This window comes from Lonchura striata, chromosome 1, assembly GCF_046129695.1.
Source record: "Lonchura striata isolate bLonStr1 chromosome 1, bLonStr1.mat, whole genome shotgun sequence".
NCBI classification, from domain to species: Eukaryota; Metazoa; Chordata; class Aves; order Passeriformes; family Estrildidae; genus Lonchura; species Lonchura striata.
In genome coordinates, this window is record NC_134603.1 from 147,527,572 (window position 1) to 147,546,061 (window position 18,490).

The 18,490-nt window shown below is 37.8% G+C and overlaps 1 protein-coding gene across 1 annotated transcript in view; it reads left to right on the plus strand.

Annotated features, from left to right (window-relative positions):
* Positions 1-13,734, plus strand: part of NCAPG2 (non-SMC condensin II complex subunit G2) — a 41,311-nt gene extending 27,577 nt beyond the window's left edge. The window contains exons 17-28 of the mRNA XM_077782903.1: positions 98-168; positions 409-562; positions 733-906; positions 1,380-1,490; positions 1,606-1,749; positions 2,516-2,615; positions 2,901-3,085; positions 3,788-3,931; positions 5,772-5,875; positions 8,831-8,928; positions 9,146-9,248; positions 13,575-13,734. Coding sequence (XP_077639029.1) covers positions 98-168; positions 409-562; positions 733-906; positions 1,380-1,490; positions 1,606-1,749; positions 2,516-2,615; positions 2,901-3,085; positions 3,788-3,931; positions 5,772-5,875; positions 8,831-8,928; positions 9,146-9,248; positions 13,575-13,734 — 1,548 coding nt within the window. The remainder of the gene's footprint in view (positions 1-97; positions 169-408; positions 563-732; positions 907-1,379; positions 1,491-1,605; positions 1,750-2,515; positions 2,616-2,900; positions 3,086-3,787; positions 3,932-5,771; positions 5,876-8,830; positions 8,929-9,145; positions 9,249-13,574) is intronic.
* The last annotated feature ends 4,756 nt before the right edge of the window (positions 13,735-18,490 follow it).

An 18,490-nucleotide genomic window follows, 5' to 3' on the forward strand; every position in this document is an offset into this window, starting at 1 on the left:
AATTTGAGGAAATGTAATTACAATTTTTCAGTAATGTCTTTAATTTTGCTTGTATGTGTGCACTTTTACATCATACAGTGTAATTCTTTTATCCTAGGATGAGCGGTGCATGGCTCCCTTGATTATTCTGGCATCTTTTATGCCCCCTGGTGCTATTCCTACATTCAGGTACTGTTTAGAAATCCAAAATGCAAATGACAAGAAGTTTCTTGTTGGCTGTATTAGTTCATTTTTCACAATCTGATATATTTTGGGTAAATTAAGACACTGAAACTGTGATAAGTCAGTAAAATGTGTGATGTTCGAGTCTGTCTAAGTCATTGGTGAATCCTTTTTTGTATTATACTAAATGTTTTCTGCATTTATGGGTGTGAAGGTAATGTATCTGTCTGTCTGTTTTCTTTTAAGCTGTGGTGTGGTTTCCAGACTCAGAAATATTGACAGTGGAGCTGACCAAAGCAAATATTCTATGCTGATCGACTGCCTGTGCCACTGGGGTCAAGTGGGACACATTATGGAATTAGCCTGCGATTGGCTGTCTGACTCGCTCACCCCAACAAAGGTGTGCTTATGCATATGACAGGGAATCGGGGAATTTCCAGACTGCTTTAAGGCATCATGTTTTTTTAAATAAAATAAGACTTTTAAATGCTGTATTATTCTGCTTTGAAATCAGTTCTAAAGTCAGATACTAACAGAGTTGTGCTGGTTTTGTTCTTTCTTCCAATTCAGAATACTAAAACATCTGGGCGAAGAGTTTGTATCCATGTAACACATGAATCAAAGCCAGACTTGGCAGTTGATTACATTGAGTATTTATTGACCAATCCTGTCAGTTGTGGTTTCCTCCTTTCTGTTCCTAAAAATAGACTGAAGAAGCTTTTGAAAATCCTTGGTACTGCAAAGGTAGTTTTCTCCTTATCATAAACTGCTTATAAAATTAGTGCTTAACATCATATATTGCCTGAGGCAAACTAAAATGCCTGCAAGAACAAATAAATGAAGCTCATTATCCCCTTTCCCTTTGTAAAAAGATTTTCCTTTTGATTTGTATTTCCAATACTCTAAACTTGAAGTAAAGTAGTTCAGATTTGTTTATAGATGGCAGATTTTAACCAGCTTCTCAGTTTTAGGTGTCTCAAAATTTTTGTGATCTAGTTTTGAGTGTTTTTAAGGGACCTGATTTTTAGAATATGTGAATAAGGAATAGTCTGAAAATCAGTTATGGCATTGAAAAAGGCTTGTTGATTATTTGGGGTTGATGCTTTGCTGTTTTTATGGGTTTGGGGTTTTTTTTAACCTTTTGTTTAAAGCTGTTGAGTAAAGAAACATTTGACAGGTGTTTCTGAAAAATGTAAATGTAAATCTTGATATTTCAGAGAGTTCTTGGCTCAATTCTGAAGGGAACAGATTCTGGTGGCTGGAATCAAGCAACCAGCTTAAGAGCCTTCAGCCTCTTTTGCAGATTGAGTATTCATCTTCAGCAGAAGGTATGATTAAAGCTTTCCAAAATAAGCTGGAGTTACAGTTGACAGTAAAAGGAAGTTCCAAAACAACTGGAGAGACAATTGGTAAACTTACCTTTGGGTTTCTTTTTTTTTTCAGTTTTCTGAAGAAGGAAAAGATCACCTTTCACTTCTGAAGGAGACAGGTGCTTGGATAAGAAGTCAAGTTGTACCTTTTTTATTAGCAAGTGGTCAAGAGGATGGTATTGCAAAACACAGCGATGTTTCCGAATTAATTATCCAGGTTAGAGGATTCTTATAATATAAATCAAGCTGCTTTCAATTTGAAAAGCTGTAGGTGTAGCAATTTTCAGACAAACTACATTGGCATTTGTGTCATCACTTGACACACAGTGTCCCTTACCCCTGATCTTGATTTGCCTTCAAAGAAAGCATTTGATGATATAATGTGGGAGAGGTTTTAGCTAGTTCAGAATTGTTTTCTGTTGCATTCCTCTGACATTTCATTTAACCCAAGATGGATTTTAGCACTGAGCTTTTACCAGATTTTGGTGAAAGATTTGGCTAACTTCACTCCTAGTCAGTGTCTTTGAACAACCCAGCTCATATATACACAGACTGATTAAAAGTTTTCACTCTGTCTATGCTTCCATCTCGTAATCTATTTAGTATGTAACAACCAGTGTATCTGTAGGGAAAAGCTCTTTTTGTCTGCTGATTTTAATTTTGCTATTAAAGGCAGGTAGAGATGTCATATTTTGCCTCAGTAAATGATCAGTGTCAATGCCTTTGATCTGAGCCTGAGTGAAAAAGAGAGGACTTAGTGCCTTTTGAGAAACTATTTACTGTTGGGAAAGGGTAATTGAAGCATTTGAAGGACTGATTGGAATTCGTGCTTTTCAACAGGTGTGAACTGAGTAACTCCAGTTTGGTATACCAGCTCTCAGTTCACACCTTGGCTAAGAGTTTGTGGTTTTATTATTTTGAGTTTTAGAATGGTTACTTTACATAAAGTTTGAGTTTCCTATAATTATGTACCTCTCTTCTAGGCCTACCTGACAGTGTGTAAAGATGTCATAATGGTGGGCCTGGGAAATGTCACGTTTCAAGCACACCTTTTAGAATTGGCCCTTCAGATTATGCAAACAGGTACCCTGTTTTGTACTAATAACAACATCTGCATTTATACTTTGCTGACTTCTCTTGTATTAGCAAGTTAGTTAATCCCTTACTTTTAAGAGTTGGAGGGAACATTGGATTCATACTTAAAATGTTAATTGGACTGTATGAAAATTTCAGCTAAGGTTGCTCAGAAAGGAAATGTATTGTCTACACTTGTAAACTATCACTATTTGTTGTATCTGATTTTCATGCTAAGCTTGTACCTGATGAATATTACAACTTTTATATTATGGTATTTATCTCTTTCTCTAGAGAGAGGTGGCTCTTGTGCTCCAGTGTTGCTGTGTACTCTAAAAGAAATTATTGAAGCTTCTTTAAATCAGAATACTGAGACAGAGGAAGTGACAAATCTTTTCCACACTCTACAGAATGTCTTTCAGAAAATTTTAGAATGTGTGGCACATAGACTTAAGAAAGAACGGGAAGGAGGAATTCAGGTATTATGTTACAGTTCAAAATGTGATGTAATTGCTAATGTGTAGATGACTCCATAATTTTTATGCAAAAGGGTATACTTAGACACTCTGAGGTTGTTACCTCTATTACCAGCTGTTTGGGTAGACATGACAAAATTTTCAGTTAAATTTTCTAAGTTTTCTTGCTACCAATTTTTTTGTCCATTTTGGTCTCACCATGACAGAAGGACCACTAAATTGCAGAACAAATGCATTCTGTTGCCAGTGATTCTGGACCATACTGGTACTTCTGTGTTGTTAATTTTACCTGCAATTAGATGAACTTCCTCAATCCAGAGCAAAGGATTTGTTTATATATATTATGATCTTGGAGGGAGGAGAAATTTTCTTTATTATTTATTTATTTTAGCCTGAATGATAACAACTTCAAAATAGGTGTGATGTTCTAAAATTCTTGAAAATCTCACATCTGAGAAATTTAGTGATCTACTTTTCAAGACTTCTGAAAAACATTCAGTTCTTTTTTGTAAGAACCACTGCTTTGTTTCTCAAATTTATGAGTAGACTTCCCAGGTGTTGCTGATTCCCCCTCCGATCCCAGTGACTAGAATACCTCTAAAGCTTTCAAGGTGTGATCTGCACTTGACAGAGAGGCTTGCTAGTATATTTCAGTTATACTCAAGCAGTCTGAAAAAACAGGTGTGTTTTTCTTTTTGGTTTTAGTTGATTCACTCTATACAGATGGCTCTTGGAGAATTCATCCATGCACTGCAGTGCTGGCATTCCTCATTCCCAGCAGTTCACCGGGGTATACTCTCCACTCTCCTGGCTGCAATAGTAGCAGAGATAAATTGTATGCTACAGAAGGTAAAGTTAATCCTGATTTTCTTTTTTCTATTTAACGCCTTTTTGCTTTTTAAGTGCTATGTTGGAACGACAGAGCTTTATTTGGAAAATTGATCTTTGTACTGCAGATTAGGATTTTGTGTGTGTTGGCATGGAACAAACAGGAAATTTTATTTGCTATAATTTCATATTAGAGTTCATCTCTCAGATTTCTGACTACAGCTGTGGAGGAACAGACTTGTCCTGATATCTATTTCAGTATCTGCCCCTGACAGGAGAGCTTAGCAGTTAGGCAGTGTTGGGGATTAATAACGTGGGTTCTGGAATATTCCCTCTGTGCTTTTGTACTGGGTCTGTCTGGGAAGGAGTCAGCTTTTCTCTCTGCAGTCCCTGTGCTGCTGTGGTTGGCATTTATGGCCAAGACATTGTTGAGGACACACCAGTTTGTTTTGGCTGCTGCTGAGAGTGCTTTGCAGAGTGTCAATGTTTCCCTGGTTCCTTCACCTTCACTCTAAAAAAAAAGTAAGGCTGTCAGTGGGCAAGAGGCTGAGAGGGAACACAGCTGAGACCATGGACCCAAACTGATCAAAGGCTTGAAATACTGTGTTCAGCAATTAGAGCTCAGGGGAAGGAGGAGGACAGGGGCTTGTTCTAAACCTACCTCACTTCATCTCACCCAGCATTAGGGAATTTTGGAAGTGAACCACTGATGTGTGACAGATTCCCATTCCCTAAATGGTCCCAGAAGGTTCTGTGGTCCTGTTTCAAAGCAGGCTGATGCCCTGCTTGGCACTGATCACTTGTGTATTCTCTACTTCCATACGGAGACATTTCACCTGCTGCATCTTTTTTTGGTTCCTTTGGTTTTTGTGCAGAGGATTTCCAAATATCTGATCTATGTTGCTTTGGAAAGTAAATAAAAAGTCTCTAATGCTGAAAAGGATGTGTAGACAGAAGTTATTTCATGTTCTGAAAGTCTCAGGAACCACAACTATCCTTGAAGGAGAAGGGCAACATTCCCACCCCATTTTTCTAATGCGGATAGTGTTAGGAGCAAATATGATTAGTAAGATTGGAAGCTTTTAGACCTGAAAAGGAAGAGTAGAGGCTGTACTTTTGCTGTGGGTTCTGCTTGTGTCAGAAACAGAGCAAGAAACAGTTGCCAGAAGGAACCACAGAGCAGCTTCCAAGGTTCTGTTACAGGAGGCACTGAAGGAGACCCAGCTGTTTGCCTGCAGATATTGATGTATCAGCTGAGAGGCTGTGGGGTGACAGGTGTCCTTTACAGATGATGCAGAGTAAACATTTCTGGGCTTGAATATACTGGAGATTCACACTCAGAGATTGAGTGTTCATTCCAGTCACTTATCTGAGCTGGGGTTTTCCCTGCCCCCAGGCTGTTGTAAATCAAAATTCAGTTCTAACTAAATATTTGTCATCTGTTCAGAACTTTATACCAAAAAGAGCAGGTGTCCAGAAAATCACTGTCAAAGTTACATTTAGAAATCGTGGATGCACACTTCAACTTGGAGCCACAGAGGGGACTCTCTTGTGTTTAATAGGTTGTGCCTTATAAAGAGCGACCACCAGTGTAGTTTAATGAAACTTCTGGTGAAAGCAACTGCAGAGAATATTTGCCTTTATACAAATGCTGTTTATGTGGTTTAGTTTTTGTCTTTCTAATTTAAATTAGTTCTGTTTATTTGGACACAACACAGTTAGATTAAAGCTATTCAAAGAATACTTGTGTATGTTCTAATTGTTTAAGGATAGGCCCTGGTTAGTGTAATTATTGAAATACAATATTCTGCATACATATCTTTCTTGAGCTACAACGGTTGTTGACTTTTTTCTTTTTTAGGCTTCCAGTGAAAAAGACTTGATTATACCAAAGACTATTTCAGATCTTCCCCCTCTTTCAAGCAGTTTAATGGCTGTCATTATGAAGTCAGTTAATGTTGTCAGGTAAATGTTTCTATATTAATTTTTCCAAGGTTTTTGTTAGTATAGAGCAGTTTATATGTTTTCAATAAAATTTTAATTTCTAAATTCAAATTAATTTTCAAGAACTAGTTACTTTCTAAATTTATCTGGACTATTTAATAATCCCTTTTTCTTGACATATAGCCTGTCGGGTTTGATTTCTGGGGTTGATTCCATTTTTTTAACCAAGAGTGCTTCTTATTTACAAGACTGTTAATCATGATGAGTTTTTTAATTATACATCTTGGCTTGCTTCTTTCATGAGATACTTATAAAGCTGAGTCCCCTCAACACAGAGATATTAAGATGAGATAAAATATTTGCCAGAAATAGAATTAATCCTTTAGTTGAACATCTCTAACAAGGTGACATGTACCTATGGCTGTATTAAAGTCACAACATCAAAATAGAAAGTATGTAACTGTTAAAAGCCTCCAAAAGTGAGCTTAGGTTATTTATCTTTTAATACTTAAACTGGAGGGAGGAGGGTATTTGCTCTATTTAGTGGAGGCCCTAAATATCTTCTAAAATTGTCACAACTGAATTTCATTTTGAATTTCAATTTTTCTTAACATGACTATACACACTACACTTGCTTTAAATTATAAAGGGCCTTAGAAATTCTATTGCTCTCCCTGACTTACCACAACTAATTCCTCTTCTTGACTTCTTCATCTGACAGGCACTGAATATCCCTGTCTCTGCTGTCATGAGGTTTTTTTTTTCTTCTCAATCCTTCTCTAATTCTAGTTGAACTTGCAAAATAAAAGACTCCAGAGACTCCAGCAATAGTCCAACTAATCCAAATCTTGCTCTTCCAGGAGGCAGCACTCAAGGTGTTCTCTTCTAGTGAAACAATTATTTTACACATCTCTTTTCAAAAGAGATGAAAATCGGTTAATTCTTGTGAGACTTTTTCTTGTAGTAATCTAGGTGAATCTTGTCCATTCTTGGTGGACAAAACTGCAAGTTTGGCCCAAATTGTTTCTGAGTACTTGGGAAAAATGTATCTTCTAGTATTTATCCTTTTAGGGCAAAGATTTAGAGATAATTTCCATCTGGTTCTACTGGTGCCTCAGAATTGAGACTACTTATAAGGCACTTTTATAAATCTGTATTGATAGGCCATAATCAGAGTTCAGTAGTGAATGGTTCAGTATTTCAGAAATATTTATGTCAGCATGAAAGCCTTTGATGTTACAAAATCTAATGTGAGGTTCTGCTCTGTGAGCTGAGAGTCATCTTGCTCTGAGTTCTGCAGAATCTGTTTTATTTTCAATACTAACCAGTCAGTCTCTAGCACTGAATTTCAATCTCCTTAGAAGTGATAGTACTGGGAGTCTTGGCAATATCTGTCCAATTGTTTATCTTTCATTTTATTAGGGAACTATCTGTATAGGAACCAATTCCTTACCTCTGAGCCTTATATGTATTTTTAAATAGCTTATTGTTTTGCTCTATTTTATCTTTGCCTGCAGGCTCATGTGACCCTTTCTCAGAAGGAGGTGGGGAAAGGCAGCTTCAGTGAGTCTTGTTACAGGTTAATAAAATTCCAGTGTTCCTTCATGGAGGTTAAGAGTGTGCTTAGTGACCCAAACAATGATAACAGCAAAGTCAGGACTCTGATCCCAGTACTGTCCATTAGCAATTTAAGAGCAAGGTGAAATAGAATGCTTGGTCACATTAGTCCACAATAATACAATGAAACTGAAGCAATGCATGAGCAACTTCATAATGCTTATTTCTGAAGCTAAAGATTTTTCATCTTTTTCAGCTCTTAGAAGCAATATTTGAATTTCTGCAAAATGTTTTTACTGAATTGATTCTTAACTGCATATTTCATTTTGATATCTTAGCACAATAAAAGCCTGAAGAACAATTGAAGTCAGAACTGGCAGTGTATGATGTTCAGTTTTCATAACAGATAATAGTATTGCTAAGGCTTTTTTGAAATATGTTAGGGAAGGTTTCTGTAACATTCTGCTCTGAGTTTTCCCTTCAGTTCTTCACAGAGCATTTTGCTTTGTGCTCTGAGGAGTATCAGGATTATGGATCTCTTCCATCTCCTGTTTTATTCCTCTTGTTCTTTTATTTTTCTCTGGTTTTGAGAATTGCTTCTGAGTTAAATTTGGGATTTTTACCACAAACACTAATGACCAGTTAGTTTCCATTCTGTGGTATTGACTTATTCCCTACTGCAGTGTAGTTTGGTTGCTGGACCCTATCTGAGACTCTCATTTTATTTTTCTTACCTTGACATATATCCCAAAACACCACTAGAGTTTGCTGGTAATACTTATATCTCTTGCTAGAAGTCACAATATCTCTTAAGCTACATATTGAGTTAGTATTTTACAAGGAGGTGCTGTCATGGTTCTGTTATTCTGTCCATAGTTTCAGTAACTAAGATGTTGCTGGAAGTGTTTCAGAGCATTGTTTAGTTATAAATTATCTTCACTGGGTTGTAATTGGAAAAACATATATTTTAATATTTATGAAAAACACATTTAAGGTCAAAATGTTAATTAAGCCTTAGTAGGTACTAGCAAACCAATAGAGTAATAGACTATATTTTTTCAAACTTGAGTAGAAATTTGAGGTAGAAATTTCAGTACAAATTCTATTAATTAAATTCCAGTAGAACCAGTAGTTTTTGATGTATTGACTTTGCTAAAATATATCCCAAGCTCTTCACTTCTCTCAACCAATTTTTCTGTTTGCAGACTTTTGTATTTTCTTCCCAAGCAATTCATCATGCTGTGATATTCTCAGATCCAGGGGCAGCACATAGTTTTCAGTTACCCAGTCACAGTGTTTTGTCCTGCATAGTATCTTTGAAGCTGTGGTGGCAAACTAGCATAATTACAAACATGTTCTGTTCTATTTTGAAAGAAATGTAGTTTATGACATATTTTTGTCTTTATTTTTTTTCCTTAGGTCAGTTTTAAAAGAATTAATGGAGTGCATTCTCTCTAAAGAAATTGAAGGGATTTTTAGTCTAACTGCTGCTGTCTGCATTGTGATTGTAATTAAAGGTCAGTTAAAACATCTTTGTACTTTTTCCATCTTTCTTTTTATGTACTACATTGAAGTACACAGTAATTAATCCAGGACAGTGAAAATCCAATTTAATATCTAATCTTCCATTAAGGAATCTATTATGTTTAAAATTATCATCTGAAAATATGGAAGGGTGGGGTTGTTGTTTGATAAATTATTATTTTGTCCAACATTTCAACTCATTTCAAATAGGTAAGCACAAAACTTCACTTCTAAAGGATATTGCACCTGCCATTCAAACGAAGCTAATAATATGCAAGGACACTGCCACAGGAGAATCCAGCAGCACTGAAAGGTGGGTGTACTGTAGGAAAGGAGCACTGAGCACTCCTATCCCCTCTCTGCAATAATTGGCTGTGTACTGTACTTGCATAACACTGTTAAGAGTGTTCTGAGTGATTGATGGCAAGGTTTAAAATACTGGGAGGGAAAGTGGGAGGTATTGAGCCCAGCACAGTATTAAATTTCCTGCCCTTGTATCTGCTGTGATTGCAATCTTTACATATTTAGCTTCAGGCTTTTTTCATTTAATTTGAATGTGTTATCACTTGAGCCTGTGTATTGCAGTTATCACTTGATCCTGTGTATTGCAGCATTCACTTCTGAAATCCAGGTCTGTTTGCAGTAGAACAAAGCAAATAGTCCAGTTCCTATTTCTTATTACTAGAAGATTTTTCTCCCACTTTGGCATTAGGCATAGGAATCCAAATCTATGCAGGCAGTAAAAATTTAACTGAATATAACAATGTCTTTGAGACCTTTCCACAAGTGGTTTTATTTTGCTCTTTTTGTTGACAGGGAATTTCAAGTATCATATCTTATGTATCTTTTGTGAAAAGTTTTTTGAAAGTGATTGGCTGCATTGTATTTGCAATCAGTTATCTCAGACCTGTTGAGAGGATGATGATGAATGCTTTAGCCTTTAGTGTCTCAAACTTGCTTAAGTCTTAAAATTTGTGAGCACCTGACTTCTGCCTAGTTATTGAACTGCCCATAGAATCAAAAAGTGTGCAAAGGAGATATTATAACCACAAATACAGAATGTGAAGAAACCAGATTGGAGTTTATGGTCATTAATCCACAATTACTGAGAAAGTTTGCAATGCACCACAGAGGCCTGAACATGTAGAGCCCCTGGCAATCTTTCATTCTTCAAACTAGTGATCCTTACATTGAATCAAACAACGGATGTAGACAGACTTTAAAATAAAGAAACCAAACCAGAGACTCCCAAACAAGCCAAAAAGCCTGTTGTGTAAGAACCTCATTGTATAGGAGCTTCATTTACTCAATAGTTTCTTGCACAGCTCTCCTAGCCTGAGCACACATTCCCATTGTTCTCTTCTTATGGATCCTTGGCCTGAGGCACGTTGTTCCCTGGCATTTTAGTGACTTGACATAGAAATTGGTGGCTGAACTGTGCTTCCATCCAGACGATGGTGCTCTGGGTCCCTTCCAGGACCTGAAAGGAGCCTGCAGGAAAGCTGGAGAGTTGCTTAGGTCAAGAGCTAGCTTAGAAACTAAATCAAACACAAATAAACAAAACCCCATTCTTTTCCTCATGAAATTACTTTACAATGGGTTGCCAAGTGTCCTACTAGAATATTTTTAACAATAATAATAATAATTATCTGGAAAAGAAGGAGAGCGGCAGGGTATCGTGTTTCAGTTTGCACTTCTTCTAATCAAGACAGTAGAAAACACTGTGAAATTAAAGTGAATCTTAACATGATTAAATAAATAGGCACATTAAAGTGAATAATTGCTGCCACTTGAGAGCACTAGTGACTATAAATTTCAGTGAGAACACAGATAATTGCTTTATGAATCTATATGATTGTCTCTGCTCAGTGAACTGGGACAAATCAACCTGCGTGTTTGGGCAGATGAAGAGTATAAGATGCTACACAGTGTTTTAATTTAATGATATATGAGTGGCTACCTTTGTATAATAGCAACCCAGGAGGCAGTTCCAGACAAAATTCAAGGGTTAGGGATATTAATATGATAATGGGAAGATTTTTTTCTATGAATCAGAATTGCACACCATGATAAAATTCAGAAGCTATCAGCTTTGCAGAATTTGAGGGGATTTAATATTTGTACAGTTATGCTGGGGAATTTTTCCCCCCAGAAGGGTAAAATAATTGATTCTGGAAAGAGGTTTGGAGGAAGTTCTGCAGTGATCAGGTTTTGCATGATGAATTGAAGTGTGTTTGCAGTCTCACAGCCAAGACAGAACGTCAGACTGGCTGGGCCTCTGGTGGCTTCTGATGTGCCATTTGTAGTGCTCTGCTGTTTGTGTGCTAATGTAGCTAAAATGTGATTACACATGTTCTAAAGCGTGCCCTATTGTTTGTAAACTATTTTATCATCCTGTTCTGCTTACCAAATTTTAGTTATGGTATGCTGCAAGCTAGATCTCTGGCCATTAATTTGAAAGCAGTCCTCTAACACACATTACTGTGCTGCTGCTGGCTAAAATACTGGGTTTTAACTAATTCTTAATAATATTACTATTTTTTGCTTCTGAATGCATTATCTCCTAATAACTCCTTGAGGGATTATTTTATTCAATACCCAGGTATACCAGGAAATGGTGACATTCGTTAATTTCCCAAGAGAACTGGTATTCTGTGCCAGCATCTTAACTTCAGACTTATGAGTAATCTCTTACATATTAGCAATGAAAGAAAAAAGTAAAAAAGCTGTCTGGTGTGGTAATTAAGGTGCTGCCCTTATACAAGGAATTGGTACACTAATTCAGAAGCAAAACTTTTCACTGCAATTTACTTTTCCCTCTTCAGCTGAGCTAGTGGTTTCAGATAGTCCTGTGGGTCTTTATTTTAAAAATGCTGTTCAGTGCATTTAAAAATTCTGGACAACATACTGTGTATTGAGAGAATTTCCTCAAGAGTAATGGCACACATATTAGTTTATAAAATGCAAATATTTATGCCTAACAAAAAAATGCAGATAAACCATTTGGAGGCTAGAGAAAAATGTCTCACATTCTGTAAAACCTAATGTGCTATAGGATAGTAACTTTTACATAATACTGTGTATTTACTTTATTTAGAATTTTGATATATGAATATTAGAATTTAAGTTTAGTTAACGGCTGTGCAGAATTTTTATTTTTTTTTAGTATTATCAATTAGCTAGTTTCAAAATTCATTATTGCACTCTCATTGCGTCTGTAAATTATGGCTCTTGAATTGTTTTGGTGTATAACTCTGGGTGTGATTTTTCTGCCTCTCATCTTTAAGTTTCCTAGAAAGGTACTTGGTAAAACTGACTTCAGCTTGTCTGGGAGGAGCAGAGTTATCCCAAGTGATGGCTTTTGGCCAACATGCCAGTGGTACCACATGACAAATCCATTGGGTTTTTTAGCCTTGAACTGTAAGAAAATAAAATTTCTACAAAGCAGCATTGTGCCTAATGCCACGGAACTTAACACAGAACTAATTCTGTAGTACCTTGTAACACTACCTTCAGTTGACACTGGAGTTTCATCCTGGCTTAAAGGCTGTGGCACTGCAGAGAGGAGTGTGAGATTAGAGATGAGAGTCAGAGTGGGACTGAGAGGAGTGTGAGGGCAGCTCGAGGAGGCAGCACTAGTAAGGATAACAGCAAAAGCTCAGGCTTGGAAAGCAGTTGTCTTGGGTGAGAAGAAAAAATATAAAGGCTGAAGAGTGAGGGAGAAATCAGGAAAGTAAAAGAATGAAAAGTGGTCTTAGAATGAATTATCCGTAAAGGATTTCACTGTTTTGTTTGAACAAAGGAGGAACAATGCTGTGCAGAAAACGAGTGGGTTCTTTAACTAGATGATGAAATATTAGAAAATGTGCTTGAATTGACATGGTAATTTAAACTGGTTTGCTGTTGGTTATTCTAATGACAGAGATGACCAGGAGGAAATGGAAAAGTTGAAAGAAAAAGAATCCAGCTATTTCAAAAGTAATTTTTAAAGGCATTTTAATAAACTAATATGGACTAACAGGTCAAAGAAATCATGTGGTAGCTGTACCCTGAGAATCAAATAGTTGAAGATTGCTTTGGCATTTAGCATTTCTAATTCTGTTACGCATTGTTTTATGGCATTTCAGATTCCTGTATGAATCATCTCTGAAAATTTTGGATGAGTTTTTGAATCCTTGACCACGCAGAAGCTTTTGTCGTGAAAATTGAGAGAAGATGTATTGCTTTGTAAAAAACTTACCTTGTAAACTTCTGAATTGCTTAAGATTATTTTCTGTTATTCTGTACATTTAAAGTAAGAAAATGTATAAAAGTGTGTATAGACATTAGGTAATAGTAAAGATTTTTAAACAGCTGCAAAGGGGTTGTTCTGTATACAAATGTCTTCTTGAGGGGAGTGCAAAATAAATATTTTTGTATCTTTGTTTTTGTAAAACAAATAATTGTATCATATATACTCCTGAGACTGAAGTTGCATGTAACCTCAGTTCCTGGGAGGACTAGAGCATATTCCTAGAGGTTATGGAAATGAATCTTATTTTGATATATGTGAGGGTGAAAATGGTGACTGAGCGTAGCCATCATGGCTTTACCAGGGGCAAACTCTGCCTAACTGACCTGACTTCCCTCCCTTTTGTAGAAGAAGAGAGAGCACAGCATGTCCTGTTTCCTATCCTTGGCAAAGACTTTTACACGGTTTTGCACAGTATCCTTACAGCCAAACTGGAGAGAGATGGGATGGATGGATAGACTTGGAAGATGAGTGGAAAACTGGCTGGACTGTCAGAGTGGAGGAATAATCTGCTAAGGAGTGAGATTGGTGGCTGTGGCACTGCTGAGGGCAGGCCCTGCTGCCAGGGCAGGTTGGTGACAGGGTGAGCAGCAACCTCGGACTGATGGCAGATGACAGCAGCTGGGAGCCACAGCTGACACCGAGGGGCATCTCCTGATGTTCAGCAAAGACCTGGAGCTGATGGGACAAATCCTGCAGCACCCACACAGGTACCTGCATGAGGGCAGCTTCTTGCTGCCTGCACCTGCCTGCAGGAGAGTAAAGACTTTCCCCAGAGATGAATGAATGAGAATGTGAGGCTGCAGAAACAACTTGAGCAAGAGAATTTCTTATTGGACATGATAAACAATCATTATGAGAGGGAAATAGAACTGGAAGAGGTTGCTCAGAAAGCCTGTGGAATACCCATCCTTGGAGATGTGCAGAACGTGGCTGACAAGGAGGGAGAGCTCTGACTATCCATGGTGTTACATCTTTGGAGTTAACCCTGCTGAGCTAGGGATTGGACCAGATTCTCCCCTTAGCTTCCTCATAACTTGAATATTCAGGTGATTCAATGCCCAGTATGCTCTGGAGAAATGTCTTAATTATTAAACATAGGCTTGACCTGTGGGCCTGTGCCAATGGCTATTGAGTCTCCAGTGTTACTGAGTGGCACTGACACTGAAGTTAACCAATCTGGCCAAATTAAGACAAGCTCTTCATTCTTGATTAAGATTTGTGCAAAGGTGTACCTCCCATCTGTCTAAACATCTACTCTACAAGCATCTACTCTGCTGGTTTTCTTTCTGTGGTAAGAGACTGTAAGGTTTTTTCAATATCTGCTGTCAGTGCAAACATCAGACCCATACCTGGGTTGATATATAAAACTTCCTTACTGGATAAAAGCTGTTTTACCTGGAATGTTGATATTTAAAAGCAATACAGTTCTTAATAATCTGGCAAGCTTTGCAACAGGATAGTCAGTGTCTGCATGGATTCATGAGTTCCAGATTTACCTCATCCACAACAGTGGCCTGACCAAAGGAACTAATGCTGGCCCAGCAGGTAGCTGCAAATCTGCCAGCTGTTTATCTATCAGCATCTTTATAAAAACTGTGTTCTTTGGCCTTCATTCTTCTACATCTGTTAACAGGCAGGTGTTCCGGTAATGACCTTTTAAATCTTCTGATTATACAAATTACTCAATGAATATGTAAATAAGTTTCTTTTTTCTGCTTCTCATTCTCTCAGTATTTGCTCATATCATTAGATTAGAAAATAATCCAAATTTACTGCCTTGTTTTTCCTCAGAGTATAGCTTTGTTTTTTTCCTGGAATTCATGGTACAGATGCAATAGCCCTGTCAGCTAGGAAGGAAATAAAGGCCATTCCATCAACATAAGAAATGTGGATTTCCTTTGAAGAACTCAGAGGTGATACTGCTAGGTAGGGTAAAATATTTAAAGATAAACTTTTGTTTTCCTGATGGCTGGTACTCAAGTGATTCTTGAGAGGGTTGAAATAATTTTCTGTTAGTCCTGCATCTGGTGAATGTATTTCTGCACAATTTCTAGTCCAGCTTTACTTAACTGCTCTGCTGTGAAAAATCATTGGCTTTCTCTAACACAAATAATGGTGGTGGCATTCCTTGAGTCAAGGTCTGTCAGGGCTTTGTCCTTAGGCCTTTGTGGCAAATTTCACAAGAATATTGGAGGAATTCTATGTTTCACTTGCTGTTCTGATTGCAAACAATCTTGCAAAACTTTAAATCTACATTCTCCTTCTGTTTGGAAGAGACAAATAAATAGGACATTTCTTAAGCTGTTATCTTTTGTAAACCTGTAAAACAGATTTGTTTCATCTTATTAATCAAAAGTGCTGTTGGGGAAGAAGTGTTTTTCTTTGGTGTTGCCTTCAGATGAGAAGGCAAGGTGACCTGGTTTCAAGGGACAGCACGGCAGCCCGGCCTCGCCTGGGCCACCCGGGCCACAGACATGCACAGACACCAACGTGGTGGGTGGTCAAATGGCATTTATTACTTTATCTCGTGAGGTTAAATAGTCAAGGGGGACTTTGCTACGTCAAAGGAAGAAGGTAGGGTCTCTAGGGTTAGTAAGGAGTGGAAAACTACTGGGTTAGGTGGGGTTACGTGTCTCAGGGGTAAATGGATCACGTATTACAGGATGAGGGGGAAGGGCCTTGCTTCTGTCACATCCCGAAATCTTCTGTTCGCCTGTCCCTATCTACCACACTATGGGTGTGTTTGAAAACTTCCCTTAATTTTAGGGATCTCTTCAGCTTTTTTAAGAAGTTGAACCTCACTTTGATTAATAAAAGTGCTTGAAAAATGAGCAAGAAAACAACAGTCTATGACACTCCTTGGGCACTGGCACTGGCAGGTGTTGGTGATGAAGAGCCACCCGCAGAAGAAGCATTCTGGACACAGTTGTACCTGTGAGGGCCATGTTAGGAACTTTTCCCTTTGTGCATATGCATTCAGGATCAATGAGACTGAAAAAAGCAATAACTTTGAACTACTTTCATTAATCAACATTGTTTGTAAGGACTGGGGCCCTTTTTGTAATGACAATGTTCATTTGCTTTGTTGTCTGGATGGGAAACAAAACCCTGTATCTGCCACCTATCACAGCTTCAACTTGTGAGCTAAGGAAAACCAGGATAAATTCCCAAGCTTCTTAGCAAATAAATATCTTCAGGTATGGATCTAAGCACACAAACTTTCAGAATAGCCAGGGAAGTTAAAAAAATTCCATTTTGAACCTGTTGTTTACTTCATGAGAGCTGCAACTCACTTTATATTTAAACTCCCATGTGCTGCTCTCAAGTTTTCTGAGGTCTTTTGACTTTCAGAAGGAAATCAGACTAATTTTGACCAAATCTTTCACCTTACCTGAAGGATGCTTAGTGACAGCTACTCCTAATAATGACTGTGATATGAAACTATGACACACAGCAGTGAACTTTCCATATTCTTTGCTGATCTGCTCCAGTGTCTTGCAGACCAAGACCATTGAAGAGTCCAGCTGTGCCTGTGCCAGAAGCCCCGTTGTGGCAGCTGCCCATGTCTGAGAGAAGAGCATGGCTTAGTACTGGCATCTGGACAAGCAGCTGGCCAAGGGCAGCTTTCAGGAACAGCTGCAGAGCTTTCCACTGGAGGCCAGCAGTTCTTCAGGTTCATTAAGCCCTTGTAAATAGGCACAGATCTTGCCTAATTGCTCTGGATAAGAATTGGTCCTGGCCTCTGTGTGCTGCCTGTCTGAGCATGACCTAAGCCAGAGCCCCAGGTTTCCAGCAGTGCTGTAGCTTTGGCTTTAATTTCCTCAGCAGTCACTGGGGAATTTTCACTTGGTTAGGGTGTTCAGCATAGATGTGTTCTGGGTCTTCTCTAATCAGAGTCCTTTGTCTCTCCAGTTCCGTATCATGGTTCTAGCAAAAATTATATGCTGTGGCACAGAGGAAGTTTCACTCTCTGTTGTATCTGTCACCAGTGTTTGAAAACAGTGTGGCAGTAGGAGTTGTTACTTTTATTTTGTTACTGTTCATGACTCTAGTAAGCAGAAATTTACCAATCTTTTTATCTTGTGTCATTCTTTTTAACCAGAGGATCACCTTTTTCTTAGCAAAATAACTTGGTTCTCAAATACATAATGTGACAATTGCTTTTTTCATGGTGCTTACATTACTTAAAATGACAATTTCCTATATTTTTCCTATGTAAAATTCTAGCATTTTGTTTTATACTCTGTCAGCTTGCCCCAGTTTCAAATATATGTTCAAACTTCATTAGTTCATGCTGATTTTTTGTGCTGTCATTAATGAAAATATTAAATAAGATGCTTTTCCAAAACATAATTAGTAATTACTTTTCAGCCTAATCTAGTTCCCTCTTCTGTTTAGTTGGTTGCTTATCCATCTTACTACACCTACAATAAATCCTTGTCTTGGGTTAATACATTTTTATTATGCTGCAGTAGCAGATGCTCTGCTGTAAAGCCTTACATTTTAAGCAGGTACATTTTAGCAGTTCTTGCTGGAGAGGTGCCTGAATCCTGTGTGACCCCATGCCCACATCAAAGGACATAAAGGATAAAGCCAGCCCAGCCTCCTTCAGAGTTCTCTGCAATGTGTAATGACGTGTGCTTCCTGCCTTTTGGGGTAATTATTAAACATTTAGATAAACTGTTTGTGTTAGCTCAGCTTCCATCTGAATAAAAGAATATTGATTTGGCCCTTTTTTTTTTTTTTTTTTTTTGTCGTTGTTTCCTACTGTTGACATCCTTACTTACCCACTGCCTAAAACTGTACCTGAGCACAAGCTGCTTAGTGAGAAATTCAGGCTTCATGCACAGGCCTTTCTGAAATCTTGCCATGGTTATTAAAAATAGGTGTTTGCAACTTTATTTTCTCAGAACAGCCTCTAAAAGAAAAATACAGCATCTGTAAGAGCCTACAAATTCAATTAGACCAGTCTAGGTCAGTACTTAGAAACAAAACAAAACAAAAATGAAAACCCAAAGTAACTCTACTTCCTGCTCTAGTTCTGGCTATTTGGGGACAGTGTCCTGCATTGAAGGAAAAGCTCCTTTGAAAGGATAGGCTCCTTTTACTGATCACTGACAAAAACTGTGTCCTTTCTTACACCAGCCTCCATGGTGGACACTACCAATACACAGGATAAAGAAAAGGCTTTTACTCTCAGTATTTTCTCAGTTGTGCACAAAGAGAAGTTCTAAGGTTTGTTCTGTATTTAAAAGTGGTCC